The sequence below is a fragment of the Astatotilapia calliptera genome, chromosome 9 (assembly GCF_964374335.1).
Source record: "Astatotilapia calliptera chromosome 9, fAstCal68.1, whole genome shotgun sequence".
NCBI classification, from domain to species: Eukaryota; Metazoa; Chordata; class Actinopteri; order Cichliformes; family Cichlidae; genus Astatotilapia; species Astatotilapia calliptera.
In genome coordinates, this window is record NC_137430.1 from 24,981,858 (window position 1) to 24,996,066 (window position 14,209).

Below are 14,209 nucleotides of genomic sequence, written 5' to 3' on the forward strand. Positions count from 1 at the left end.
AATTAGTTAAACTGAAACTGTGATAGGGCCATGCTATTATATAATATATTGACTTGCCCATTAAACGTGGTCTAATCATTTGCGAGGCACCATAAATGTGTGCACTGAAGTCCTTCATCTCCATGGCCACGTATAGCATGAATCATTAATGTTTGATAAAGAAAAGAAGCTGGCTATAAGAACGGCAAGTCCGGCAGTGATACCATCAGTGAGGGAAACTGCCAACGGGATGGATGTAAGGATACAGTGTTGCATGACTAAACTGGACTAACTACACTGTTTCACTCAATAACTCGCTCCACTTTTTTTTTTTGATCTGCTGCCATGGTGATTGCATGCTAACACACTAAAGATTTCTGTTTTTTTTATTTTTTTATTTTTCAGTGATTTTCTGTCACAATGGAAGAAACTGAAGACAGCATTGCAGTGGTGGGAATTGGATGCAATTTTCCAGGCGGTGAGGACACTTTAGGAAGTTTCTGTTTTGTGTCTTTGATATTATTTTACTACCTAATTTGATTGTTGTGCGTCACATGGTGTATAGTCAGATCCAGAAGTATTTAAACATGGACATTTTTGTGTTTTTGCATCTGTGCACCACCACAGTGGATTTGAAATCAGTCAAGATAATGAAAGTGCAGACTTTCAGCTTTGATTAAAGGGGTTTGACAAAAGTATTAGATGAATTGTTTAGGAACTGCAGTCATTTTCAGAGGCTCAAAAGTAATTTGACAGGTTGTTACAAAAAACTTGATAGCTGTCCACTGGAACACCCAAAAGATTTGTTCCTGAGGTGAAGGAGGCATTGCTAGGCTTAATCTAGTAGATTCTTAAAAAGACACAAATGGTGGTATACAGAGGCAAAAACTGTACCATTCCCCAAATAGTATATTAGGAACAGTGAAAAATCTTTCACTATAGTTACATAAAGTGTAAAAAGTAAGTGTTTTATATGTATCTTCTCCCAAAAACAGGAGAGGGGCTTGACAATTTCTGGAAGGTTCTGGTGAACGGGAGAAACTGCTCTGTGCCAATTCCCAAAGAGAGATTTGACTTAAGCAGCTGGTATGATCCTGATGACAACAAGCCGGGTAAATCCCGCACAGCCAAGGCTGCTCTCATTGACGGGTATGGCCCCTTATCTCATTTAGATCTGCTTATCTGTTTCACAAATGTGCGCCTATCAGTACAGTCATATTAACTTTTGTTTGGCAATTTCACACAATGAAGTGTTGATTAATGAAATCACACTGCTGCTCCTAATTTGTATTAAAACAGAGATGTACTATTTTGACGCTTTTCCAAAGACGGTTTAGTTTTTTCCCCTTTTGAAAATAAAACAAGTGCTCCAAACACTGGACTACTCAAATATGGCCTCTTAACATGATAAACCTCCATCAGTTAGCACAATGTTCCATGGAAATGAGTCTGTTTACATATGTCTAGATGTCCTATTAATACTCGTGAAATAATTTAAGATGCATGGTTCAATTTAATCCATTAACTGTGAAGGTTTTTCTTATCAAGTCCATGTTATATTACATAACAACAACCCTGCTTTATCTTCAAACATAGGGCCATTTCAGAGTGACTACAAAAATTATGAAAAGCACTTCATTTCTTAACTTTAGGCACCATTTTAGATTACTTTAACCTACCTCTGTGCAGGGAGGCAAATCTGCCAGTTGATTCAGGTGGTGTTGTTCCTGCTGGAAAACTGCAGAATTCACTCAGTTTAGGCCTTTCCTGCTGAATGTTCTCAATCAGATTCCTTGGGATCTTATAGTCAAACTCCACAAAAACGTTTTCACCCTGGGAGACCAATTCATGGAGCATAAGTGCTCATAATAGGACTTTCGGGGAATGGTAATAAAATATCAGTTGTGCTGTAATCCACCTGCATGGAAGATGGCCTAATCCAGCGGTCCCCAACCCCCGGACCTCGGACCGGTAGCGGTCCGTGAGTCGTTTGGTACCGGGCCGCGAGAGTTGAGGTTCAGGTGTGAAATGTATGGTTTTCAGGGTTTTTATCGGTTTTCAGCGTTATTTTGTTATCATTTTGATCGTTAACTCGGTTTTCCTCGGTCTTTTCACGTGTGTTATGAATAAATCTTCTTTTTTTCGGTACCAGTACTAGTTTTATTTTGTTGTATTTATCCGCGACACCTTAAAGGACGGTCCGTGAAAATATTGTCAGGCATAAACCGGTCCGTGGCGCAAAAAAGGTTGGGGACCGCTGGCCTAATGGTTTTAGTGTGTTGTATATACATTGCTGGTGATGTCACAGACTGAACATCACCTATCCGGTCGTTAAGTGATGACGTGACGAATCCTACTTCTGGGCCTAAAGTAGTCTGCGTTTAATATGGCTTTTGTGTTGTTGACATTTTTAATGTTTTGTATTTTCTTCTATTTAATCTCAAAAAGCTCATAAAACAGTCAGTGATCACTGTTGACCTCCCTCAGCTTTTATTACCGCTAATCATTTATTTAAGCTCAGTTTTTAAAACCTTAGGATGTAACTACAGCCCAGCCCATGCAGCAGTATATGAATGACTAACCTTGTATTGTGGATGGATTATCTCAGTTGTTCTCCTGGCTGAAGTTTGGTCCTTTTAGAGCATGCTGCCATGCGATTACATTTGTTCCTGACCACCGAGAACACTCACGTTAACTTTTATCGAGTGGAAAAAAGTTAGCTTGTTTATATTATGCTAACATAGCTGTGTCGCTAGTGGTCACGTAGCACATCATTATATACCAGCTAGCCAAACTTCAGTAACCTTACAAACGTCACTGCTGTTTAGTTTTCTGTCTTCATTTATGTTGGAAGTGATAACAGAGCTGTACGTTTTAATTTGTTTCTAAAACCCCGCAGTCAGGACATGCTATATTGTATTTAGATAGAAGCTAGCGAGCTAACTTCCTGCTAACTTCTAACTCCGTTAAATGTCATAAATTCCATTTTCATGGATGCTTGGATGTTAAACTCAATTGTTACACCTGGTAGAGCAGAACGCTGATCATTTTAAAGATGAAAGACTTTAGACAGTTTTTCAACTCTCAGTAATGCCATAGTGATCGTTTGATATATGGACCTGCAGCGGAGTTTAGGCCCAGCCACGGCTAGTGACGTCAGACTTAACGACCGGATTGGCTGTATATAACTGTGAAATACAAATAACAAGATAACCCACTTACAGTGAACTCACTGAACTGCTTGTTGAACGCTGACAAAGAACAACTGTCTCATATGTTAATCATAAAATATAAGCAATTTAGTGCTCAGTTACCTTCGGTCATAAATGTAGCACATGATCATTAAGGCAGTAAAATGAGACAGCGCTGATGGATACAGTTGTGTTAAGAAAAAAGTTTTGAGGTTTTACATATCAGGATGTAATAAAAATCATCCAGTTCTATCAGGTCTTAAATTTGGGCAAGTACAACCTCAGATGAACTACAAAACGTGACATATTACGCTGTGTTATTATGGGTTTAATTCAAATTGAGCCAAAATGCAGAAGCAGTGTGTGAAAACCTGAGGACCCCATGATTCAGTAGCTTATAGAATCAACTTTAGCAGCAATAACTTAAAGTTTTCTGCATGACTTTATCAGGCAGGCACTTCACTGTGGAGGAATTTTGTCCAACTCATCTTTGCAATGTTGTTTCAGTTTATTGAGGTTTGCCTCAACACATCATTTCAGTCTGTTTGAGGTCTGGACTTTGAGGCATTCCAACACCTTGATTATTTTCATTTTAGCTGTTCTGTTGTAGATTTGCTGGGATCATTTTCCTTTTGCATGACACAAATTGGGCCAAGCTTTAGCTGTTAGACAGATTGCTGCACATTTGACTCTAGAATACTTCGGTAAACAGAAGAGTTTGTGGCTGACTTAATGACTACAAGGTTCTCAGATCTTGTGACTATAAAACAAGTCCAAACCATCACCCTGATATGTATTTACTGTGTGTTATGGCCAAACATCTCCACTTTGGTCTCATCTGTCCAAACGAGTCCTGTGGATTGTCCAGATGCAACTTGGCAAACCTAAGCAGTGCTGAAATGTTCTTTTTAGAGAGAAGAGGCTGGTAAACCTTTTCAAACACGCCATAAATGTCTGAACTTGAACATTTAATGTTCTAACTGAGGCCTGCAGAGTCTAAGATTGCATTTCACAGGCTGACCTTGAGGTAAATTTGCTGGGTCTTCCACTCCTGGGACAATGAAAAACTGTCTTGAAAGTTTTCCACTTGCTTATAATAATTACCACTAGTCATTGCTGTCTTACCTCTCTGACATTGTGTTATCACAAACCCGAATACTCCAGACTAACAAACCACCAAAATATAACTGATCAAGAAGTGTGAGGTGCTCAAACTTTCGGATCAGTAAATCAAGTTTGTTTGATTTACAGGGCTTGGCTGCTAGTTAACCAGTTAATTTCTATGGAAGTAGTGAAGATCTACTTAGTTTTTTTTAAGTTTTTCACACATCGCTTCTGCATTTTGGCTTAGTTTGTTTGTTTGTTTGTTTGTTTGAATAAATAAAAGCATGGTGTAATATGTCATGTGTTTTAATTCACTTTAGGTTGTATTGACCTATCTTTGTGACCTGGACCAAATTATATTTGTCATGTCCAGATATGTAAAACTTCCAAATAGAAAGAGAATGTACCTTATTTTTACCATGTTTTAGGTTTGTTCTTTCATTGTGTTTTACCAAACTGCAGTGTTTTGTCCTTAGCTCTTTGGATTTAAGCAAATCTGCCTTTCATTTGCATTAATTTCCTTTCTTTTGGTGGAGTATTGCACTGAAATTGTGGACAAACCAAAAATAGAAACTGATTATAGGTTTGTACAATAGAAACAGCTTTACAGCTTTAGAGTCTGTACATGCATTACACTGTAAATGCAACACATGTATGAGAAATAATCTAAGAAGGAAGAATTTAAACCATAATTAGAAAATCCCATTGCCTGAATCTGACCTTGTTATTTTTTTGGTATTTTCAGGTTTAATGAATTCGACCACAGGTTTTTCGGCATCAGTGACAGTGAAGTGGAACAAATGGATCCTCAGCAAAAACAGCTCCTTCAGTGTGTCTACAGGGCTTTAGAAAATGCTGGAATTCCAATGGAAAAAGCCAGTGGGACCAGAACAGGAGTGTTTTTTGGTAAGGTACTAAAAGCTTACTTGTGTTTTGTGTTTTTATTGTTTTGTGTTACAATAATGGGTGCTTGATCCAAAACAAAGCTACTTTTTATACCAGAATTACCATCAAAATTTACATCCATTCAAATGAATAATGTTAAAATGATAAGTGCATGACCCCTGTGTTTTATGTATCTCTGTAGGAATAATGAACAGAGATTATGAAACAAATGCTGCACATGTGCACCCAAATGTGATCAACCACTGGACTGGCACAGGGCTTGCCATGAGTATTGCAGCAAACAGAGTCTCCTATGTCTTCAACTTCACCGGACCTTCGCTGTCCTTAGACTCCGCCTGTTCTTCATCCCTTGTGGCTCTTCATCTTGCCTGTCAATCAATAAAACAAGGTCTGTCCAGCATAGATAACTTCAGGTTAATTAGCAATAGAGGAAATCATTCTGTAGTGTCGTATTTATTTAGAAAGCGGCGTTAGCTTTTAATTAGTTGGGATGATATGGTGTCCTTTATCTTATCAGGGGATTGTGAAATGGCTGTCTGTGGAGGGGTCAGCTGCATCCTTGAGCCAAGAGTTTTTGTTGCGCTGAGCAAAGCCAAGATGATCTCACCTGATGGAACCAGCAAACCTTTTTCCAGTAGAGCAGATGGATACGGCAGAGGGGACGGATGCGGAGTAGTTCTCCTAAAACCACTGAAAAAGGTCAGCATATGCAGATTAATTATAAGAAAATGTCAAATACTTCAGGAATTTAAACATTAAATGGGCAGTTTGCCAAAGTGCCAAACCCGGACGTTGGCAATGTAGTAGATCAACCAGCTGATGATCCATCACAATTCATAGATTACTATAATACATGAAGTACAGAAGGGGAGTTATCAGTTTTCTTGTACAAAGTAATGGCTCTGTTGCACAAACTAATGATAATTAAAATCCACTGAGAAGTACAGCAGGATCACAAACTGTCATATTCATTACAGTTAATCTAGTTTAGCTAAAATCTGAGAAATATTCTAGGGGGAGTTGCAAACCTTGTGAATTATGGAGGGACAGACAGATGGGCGATGAACACCTCGCCATTTCATAGACCTGTTGGTCCTTCGGGAGGATGAGCTAAAAACACAACAATGACTCCCTTTTTTTTCATATTCAGTGATCAATTGCAATTAACTGCAGTGACCAACTGTACACTTTCCATCAAACGTGATTGACCTGCTCGCCTAGCCTATAAAAATTGTCTCCAACAGATTGGTTTAGCATTTCATTTTCATTTTTGCACACTTAGTTTAGTTCTAATTAACCAGCTTGAACAGAGGATATTTTCAAATGTATTTTCTGTAGCTGTACAAGTGGCTCCATAGTGCAGTGGTTAAAATGTTTGCCTAAAATGTCAGGAGAAACATGGGTGATTGCACTGAAAGGGCAAAATATTTTTGCCAAATCAAAAATATGGATCCATCCACTGTGTCAATTCGTTGTGAAAAGGGAAACAGTTAAAAGAAGGGTTTCTTTTTTTATACCTTTACGCAAAATATAGAACATTCCGTTTGATTTAAGACAAAGTGGAAATCTCTGCAGTATTTATCCTTCAGCTGAGTAACTCACATTAGTGCAATCTAGTTTATATATTTATAACTATAAGCTAAAGTTCAAATATGTCATGTAATATGTTTGACTCTGGTGTTAGATGTTCTTTATCAATACACACTTTTATTCATGTTTCATTTTGATCTTTTTGTTGCTTGACAGGCTCTTCAAGACCATGACTATATCTGGGGTACAATCAGCAAAACTGCTGTAAACCAAGATGGCCGCTCTGTTACTCCAATCACCAAACCATCCATGACACAACAAGAGGAGCTTCTCCGCAGAATCTATTCAGAGTCTGACCTGGCAAATGTCCAGTACATAGAGGCACATGGGACTGGAACCCCAGCTGGAGACCCAACAGAGGCAAGAAGCATTTCCAACGTCATTGCTAAATCTAGACCTCCCGGTTCAAAGACACTCTGGATTGGCTCTGTAAAGAGCAATATTGGACACACAGAATCTGCTGCTGGAGTCGCTGGACTCATTAAGGTTCTCCTGATGATGAAGCATGAGACCATTGTTCCTTCGGTGTTCTACACTGACAAGGCTTCCAGTGTAGATACCACAGCACTAAACATTAAAATTCCTAAGGAACCAGAAAAATGGGAATGCTCTAGTGCAAGAGTTGCAGGAGTTAACAACTTTGGTTTTGGGGGAACAAATGCACACGCCATTGTCACACAGCACATCCAGCCATATTCTAAGCAAAGGCATGATGAGAAGCAAGTCAAGTATTTTGTCATATCTGCAAATTCTTCAAAATCACTTAACATGATGATGGAAGATACCATCAGTCAGCTACAGGCAGAAAACCGGTTTGATCTAGATTCTTTGCTCTACACGTCAGCTTGCAGAAGAACCCACCAAAAACATAAATACAGAAAAGCCATCACAGTGTCTTCTGTAGTTAATCTAAAAGAGAAGCTAATTGCTACTGTTGGCAAAAATATCAGTGTTGCCTTCTCAGATCCAAGGTTAGTGTTTGTCTTCTGTGGAAATGGTGTCACCTACCATGGTATGTGCATGCAGCTACTAAAAAACGAGCCTATATTCAGAGAAAAGATCAAAGAAATTAAGGACCTTTTCCAAAAGCTCAGTCCTCTGGACATAATGGATACTCTTGAGAGCGAATTTGAGAGCAGCGACTTCAGAAACCCAGACGTTGTCCAACCCCTCCTCTTTGCTATTCAGGTTGGGATTACTACCTTGCTCAGGCACTGGGGAGTCAAAGCTGATGCAATTCTTGGACACTCTGTTGGTGAAGTGGCAGCCGCTCACTGCTCTGGTCTCTTGTCTCTGGAGGATGCAGTAAAAGTCATATATTTCCGCAGCACTCTCCAGAGAAAAGTCACCGGGGGAAAGATGCTAGTGATCAGCAACATGGCTGTATCAGAGGTATCTTCACTGCTCCCTCCTTACTCTGGTAAAATTTGCCTTGCTGCATATAACAGCCCACAGTCCTGCACCCTTTCAGGTGAGACAGACGCAATTGAGCGCTTCCATAAGGAGCTAAGCACCTCAGCCAATAGTCAGAATCTGTTCCTTCGTGTGCTGGATGTCCCTGCTGCTTATCACAGCCACATGATGGACCCAATTCTACCAGAAATTGTGGAAAAAATTGGCATCTTACAGGCAAATGATCTTGACACGGAGTTGTTCTCAACAGTGACAGGGAAGGAAGTCCAGCAGGGAGATTTCTGCACAGGTGAATACTGGGCTAGAAACATTCGTGAGCCGGTTGCTTTTGAGCAGGCAGTACAGTCAGCAACTAGAGGAAAGAAGCACACTGTGTTTGTTGAGATAGGTCCAAGAAGGGCACTGCAGAGAAACATTATGGAATCTCTGGGAAATGACACGGTTGTCCTTGCCTCTGTGCAGCCAGAAAGAGATCAAGAATCAGTCATGTCTGTTGTCTCTAAACTGTTTGAACTCGGCGTTCAAGTAGATTGGAACACCTTCTATAAAGGCTATGAGACAGTACCTCTGCCTTTTCCTAAATATCAATTTGACTGCTCAGACAGGGATGTTATCATTGGGGCAGCACAGAATAACACAGCAAGCAATCATCCTGTGCTGTGTCAGACGGGAAGTGAAAGCAACATTTTCACTTGTGATCTAAAGTCTGACTCTTCTTTCTACTTGAAAGAGCACAAGCATAATGATGTACCCATCATCCCTGGTGCTTTCTATGCTGAGCTGGGTTTAGCTGCGTACATGGCCAGTGCTAAACCAAAAGTACCTCTCAGTTCACTGCAGCTCAGTGTCAATTTTCACAGACCATTTGTTTTAACACAGAATCCACCTGAAATGAAAGTGCAACTAGAACAAACAGAGAGGGAAACCAGATTCACCGTTTTCTCCTCATCTGTAGCTTATGCATCAGGCACTGTGGTTTCAAAGAAAGAGAGGCTGATTGAGGAGCAGCGCATTTCACTAAGCTCCATCAACAAACGATGCACATCTGTAGTGAGCTTTCAGGAGTTTTATGGGTATCTCTCTCAAGGAGGCTTTCAGTATGGAGACATCTTCCAGAATAAGAAGGATGTGCACTATGGAGATGATCTGAAAGAGGCTTTTGCAAAAGTCTCAGTTCCAGAAGAACTTCAGCCTCATTTGCATGACTACTGCATTCATCCTGTCTTGCTGGATTATCTGATGCAGCTTCTCCCAGTTGCAGTAGAGCACATCTTTGCTGGCAGGCCAGGATTTCCTGCCAAAATAGGAAGTCTTACAGTCTTTGAACCTTTGCAAAATGAGATGACTATTTATCTGAGAGCAACTGATGTGGGCACTGATCACTTTGGGGTTTGTGGGTGCTTTGCAGACAAGGAAGGCAGAGTGTTGGTTGAGGTCAAAAATGTCATAATCAAGTACCTAGGCAGTCGTTCTCATGTGGTAGATGAGTACTTCTACCACAATGCCTTCGATGTTGTCCCAAATGATCACATTGCTACTCCTCCTCCAAAGGCGTTGGTGTTCTGTGATACTTTAGGGATTGCTGATGGTCTAAAGAAACATTTGGACTCAGCATCTACTTACATTCCCATCGCATATGCAAAGGACATCTTGGGCAATGGTTTCCCTTCTCTTCTGGCAAATCTTAAAATCAGAGATATTAGAGAAAACTTTGATGAGGTCTTATTTTTGTGGGGCAATGAAGACTTCACATCACGGCCAGCTGAAATCATCCTGCAGAGTCTAGCTGACTGCTGTGAGATTTTCCGCCAAATAGTTGTTGAGCTAAAGCGAATTCACTTCCCAAAATCAATTAGAGCCATAACCTACCGTTCATCTGATATCACAGTAGATCATGTAAGTCCAGGTTTTGCTCTTGTTGGTATGACACGATCGTTCGCTGCTGAGATACCAGATCTTTCTTTTCAGCTGATTGATATGAGCGGGATCTCTCCTGAGGACATTGCAGCTCTGTCTGATGCCCTAAGGTCATACCCATGCAGCAAGCACCCAGAACTGGTGGTAAAAGATGGGCAGGTCTTGAAACCTTCCATTGTGCGCACCCCACTAGAAATCAATGACAATAAGATTGGCACTTATACATCTACAGTGTCTGAACCATGTATTTTTCTGACAGCTGATCCACATGAAATTATGAAACTGAGTGCCATTTGCTCTGACGAGGAGGCTGAGCCGATCAGTGATACATTCATTGAAATCCAGCCCAGTAAGATATGTGTTCACTCATCAGACTATTTCCCAGTCAGCTCTTCAAATCTAAAATTCGGCAAAACACTGTATTGGAACAAGCACTCATCTCAGAAACACAAGCTGCTCGCTCTTGACTTCAGCGGTACTGTCATTGCAGTTGGAAAACATGTAAGGAAATTCAAAGTGGGAGAACATGTTGCTTCCTGTTATCCTGTGGTGGCAGCAAGTAAGATCAGAGTACCACAGGAAGTGTGCTACAGCACCAAAAAGTTCCCAGTCCTCAGAAAAACACCTTGTGTTTCCTACTTTGTGCTAGCATGGGAAATCCTTCATCGAGCCTTGCTCGGAGCCAAGCGTAATATAACAATCATATGCTCTGTGCCTGATTCTGCACTATTGAAAGTCTTGGCACTTAGCGCTTGCAAATCAGGCTGGAATGTGAATGTTGAAACGCAGTGCAATGGGACTTTTGTAGGTGCCAGTCAGTTGGGTGCAGTTGTCATTCTGCCTCCATTTGATGAATCCCTAACTGCTCAAATTTGCAACTTTTCAGGGTTACAACATGTTGTAATCGTATGTGAATCTCCGAAGCAGGATCTAGTCGTTGAGGAAGTGTTCCAAAGTGCAAAGGAAGGTGTTCATGTACAGATAACTCAGATGTCAGTCATATTCCAAAAGGGATCCCTGAGAATACACAGGCCATACCTTCATCACTGGCTTAAGTCCTTAAACCTTAATGTGAAATTGGCTCTTGAAAGCTTTACCTTTCAGAGTGCAAAATCTGAACAAAAAAGCATTGATTCAGCAAAACCAGACTCATATTTCAGCTCCAAGAAATTGGCTGTCGTAGCTCTAGAAAATGATGTTGGCAGCACACTGTCTGAGATTCCACTTCTCCCAACAAAAAAACAGCTTTTTCGAAAGAGGTCTGTGTATGTAGTGGCAGGTGGTCTTTCTGGTCTGGGCTTTGAGACTGTTAAGTTCATCTCACAAAGAGGTGGTGAGTACATTGTCATTCTCTCCAGAAGCAAGCCCACACCAGAAGTCCAGCAGGAAATCAACAATGTGGAGAAACAGTGTGGAAACAGCATCACCAGCATGCAGTGTGACGTATCTGTTTATGAGAATATGCACAAAGTCATCAATGTCATTGGCAAGAAGTTCTCTGGTTTTCCGATCAGAGGTGTGTTTCACAGTGCAGTAGTCTTGCATGATGGACTGATTGAGACCCTTAACAGATCTCTGTACGAGAAGGTTTTCAGGCCAAAAATAAACGGTGTCCTGAATTTGCACTATGCAACAAAGCACTGTCCGTTGGATTACTTTGTATGTTACTCCTCCATCTCCGCTTTCCTGGGAAACGCATCACAAACAAACTACGCAGCAGCCAATACATTTCTCGATCTGTTCTGTCAATACAGGCGCAAACTCAGCTTGCCTGCACAGTCTATCAACTGGGGAGCTCTGAACCTTGGTCTGCTCTTGAACAAAGAACATTTCCAGCGTTTTCTGGAAGCAAAGGGAATAATGATTTTAGATGTGGCTGAGATTTATCAATGCTTGGAGCAATGCCTTGTGCTCAACCGACCCCAGCAAGCTGTTTGCAGGTTTCACTTCAGAAACATCAGATACAATATCCTCTCCCAAAATAAAGCCTTGTCTATGCGCCTTTCTGCATTAGTTGAGGCAGCCTTCCAAAAATCTAGAGAGACTTACTCTGAAACTAAACAAGATGTCTGCGTCTCTCCAAAGGACTATGTTGTTTCTCTACTTAGTGACACTATTGGCATGGAGCAGAGTGAGCTGAAAGATGATTTACTACTTTCATCCTTAGGCATTGACTCTATGCAGGCTATGACTCTGCAGAATTTGATCTTTCAGGGGAGAGGTGTGAATGTGCCTTTGGTGAAACTGTTGGATCCCAATGCAACTATTGCAACAATGGCAGCTCTACTGAGTGAAGGAGCTGAAGGCGAAAGTGTCAGTGAGAACCCAGAGTCTCTACCAGATGAAGCTGAAGTTTCTACCAGATTGTGAAAAACTCAAATGGAGATATTACTTTATGAATACAATCAGCCATCAACCGTCAGAACACTACAATAATGGATTCAATATATTTTTTCCACTGAGATTCAGTTAAAAAATAAATAAATAAAATGGCCATTGCAATAAAAGAAAGTTCTGATATTAATGCTACTTGTTTACAGAACTTTTCATCCTTTTTGGCACTCATTTTTAGATTTTGGTTGATTTTGTTTTTTGTAATGCGTTTTTTTTAAACAAATGGCATGTATTGTACTAACTGGAAGTTTTTAAAAGATATTTTATGTCATTCTTTTACTCACCAATATGGTACAGAAAAAAAGCGGATTGCAACTAAACATGTAAGTCTGTATAAATGCGTTTACTGCTAAATTATGTAAAGTAAGTGCCTTATCTTGTATTTTTTTTTTTTTAATTGAAATAAATGTTTTATCTTTATAATTGGTCTTGCTGCATCTGTCACTGGGTTCTCTCCTTCTACTATCTACTATCAGTGCTTATCACTGTTAACTGATTAATTCTGAGTGTTTATCAACTTTATGACACTAATGGAAAAAAGCTTTATGAATGATCATTTGGCAGCACACATGATTTCTGAACCTTCTGCTGAGCACAAAATTATCATATCGTATGGAAAGGTCAATTTGGTCCCAGAGAGATGAATATGTGATAAAATAAAATAAAAAATATCATAGAGCAATTTAATATCCACTGCACTTTAGTTTTAAAATTTGAAAAGGTTTCACCTAAGCTATCATGATGTATCATGTCTTTATTATAATTCTTTCTTTTTTGACACAGAAAAATCAAACTTGATAACATTGTTTTCTTCTTCTTTTTTTATTTATTTTTAAAAAAGGTACATAATACATGAACCATTTCTAACTGGCATAGTCATTTCAATATACAAAGCTTTCAATGGCAAAAGTCATCTATTTTGTACACTTAGACACAAATACCCTACGTTTCAAAGCTGAATTAAAAGAGATTTAAGCTTATTTTGTTTTTTAATTTATTTATGTACATACATCATAGATCATAGGCATAACTTGTGTAACTCACTGCTTTATAATCAATGCTATGCAGACTTAAAATAATATTACAATGGAGCTATGACAAAGGGCATAACAGTTTTAGAGTACTAGACACAAACTTCGTCAAGCTTTTAATACACAACACCAAATAATGAAGCAATGTTTTCAAAGGAGGATTATTAATTTCTTGAAAATACAAATTAAAGTAAAATAAAATAAGTAATTAAAAAGTAATTAAATTATGATTTGAAACAAATTAAAGAAATTTGTAATCACAACAAATAGTCGAGGTTCTCATAACAAGTCTTGTACAGAGTGCTTATAAGGTGACTGTAATACTCATGGGATAAAGAATTATTATGTTTTGTTTTGTCATTATTTTTTATTATATTTTGGTTTCAAGCAAACAAGCAGCAGAAGAGTTTTTAGCAGAAGCTATCTAAGAGTGCTCACTTATGATAAACACAACTAGCTGCTTCTTAACTACGTCTACATGTTCAAAAGTATTTTTAAAATGGGGATTTTTCCACTTTTATGTTTAAACATGTCCGTCCACATAAAACAAAAAAACGTGTCATATACTGCCAGTACTATGCCAAAGTTAATCAGCAAACCGGAAGCTTGCAAAGAATAACACAGCACAAAGTGTGACGTCCAAAAATGGGGCATAAAAACGCAAGAAGACAAAATCTTAATTTT

At 39.3% G+C, this 14,209-nt stretch overlaps 1 protein-coding gene across 1 annotated transcript; it reads left to right on the forward strand.

Moving 5' to 3' along the window:
• Positions 1-246: 246 nt before the first annotated feature.
• Positions 247-12,606, forward strand: LOC113029756 (phenolphthiocerol/phthiocerol polyketide synthase subunit C-like). The gene is made up of 6 exons (XM_026180746.2): positions 247-457; positions 975-1,128; positions 5,020-5,180; positions 5,362-5,568; positions 5,698-5,879; positions 6,927-12,606. Exons 1-6 carry the CDS (start codon positions 400-402, stop codon positions 12,468-12,470), a joined length of 6,306 nt encoding a protein of 2,101 aa, XP_026036531.2. The 5' UTR covers positions 247-399; the 3' UTR covers positions 12,471-12,606.
• The last annotated feature ends 1,603 nt before the right edge of the window (positions 12,607-14,209 follow it).

Coding starts and splice junctions, on each gene's coding strand:
- LOC113029756 (XM_026180746.2), top strand. CDS start 400: ATGGAAGAAACTGAAGACAGCATTGCAGTGGTGGGAATTGGATGCAAT. Junction 5,181..5,361: donor CAGAACAGGAGTGTTTTTTG/GTAAGGTACTAA, acceptor GTATCTCTGTAG/GAATAATGAACAGAGATTAT. Junction 5,569..5,697: donor CTGTCAATCAATAAAACAAG/GTCTGTCCAGCA, acceptor TTATCTTATCAG/GGGATTGTGAAATGGCTGTC.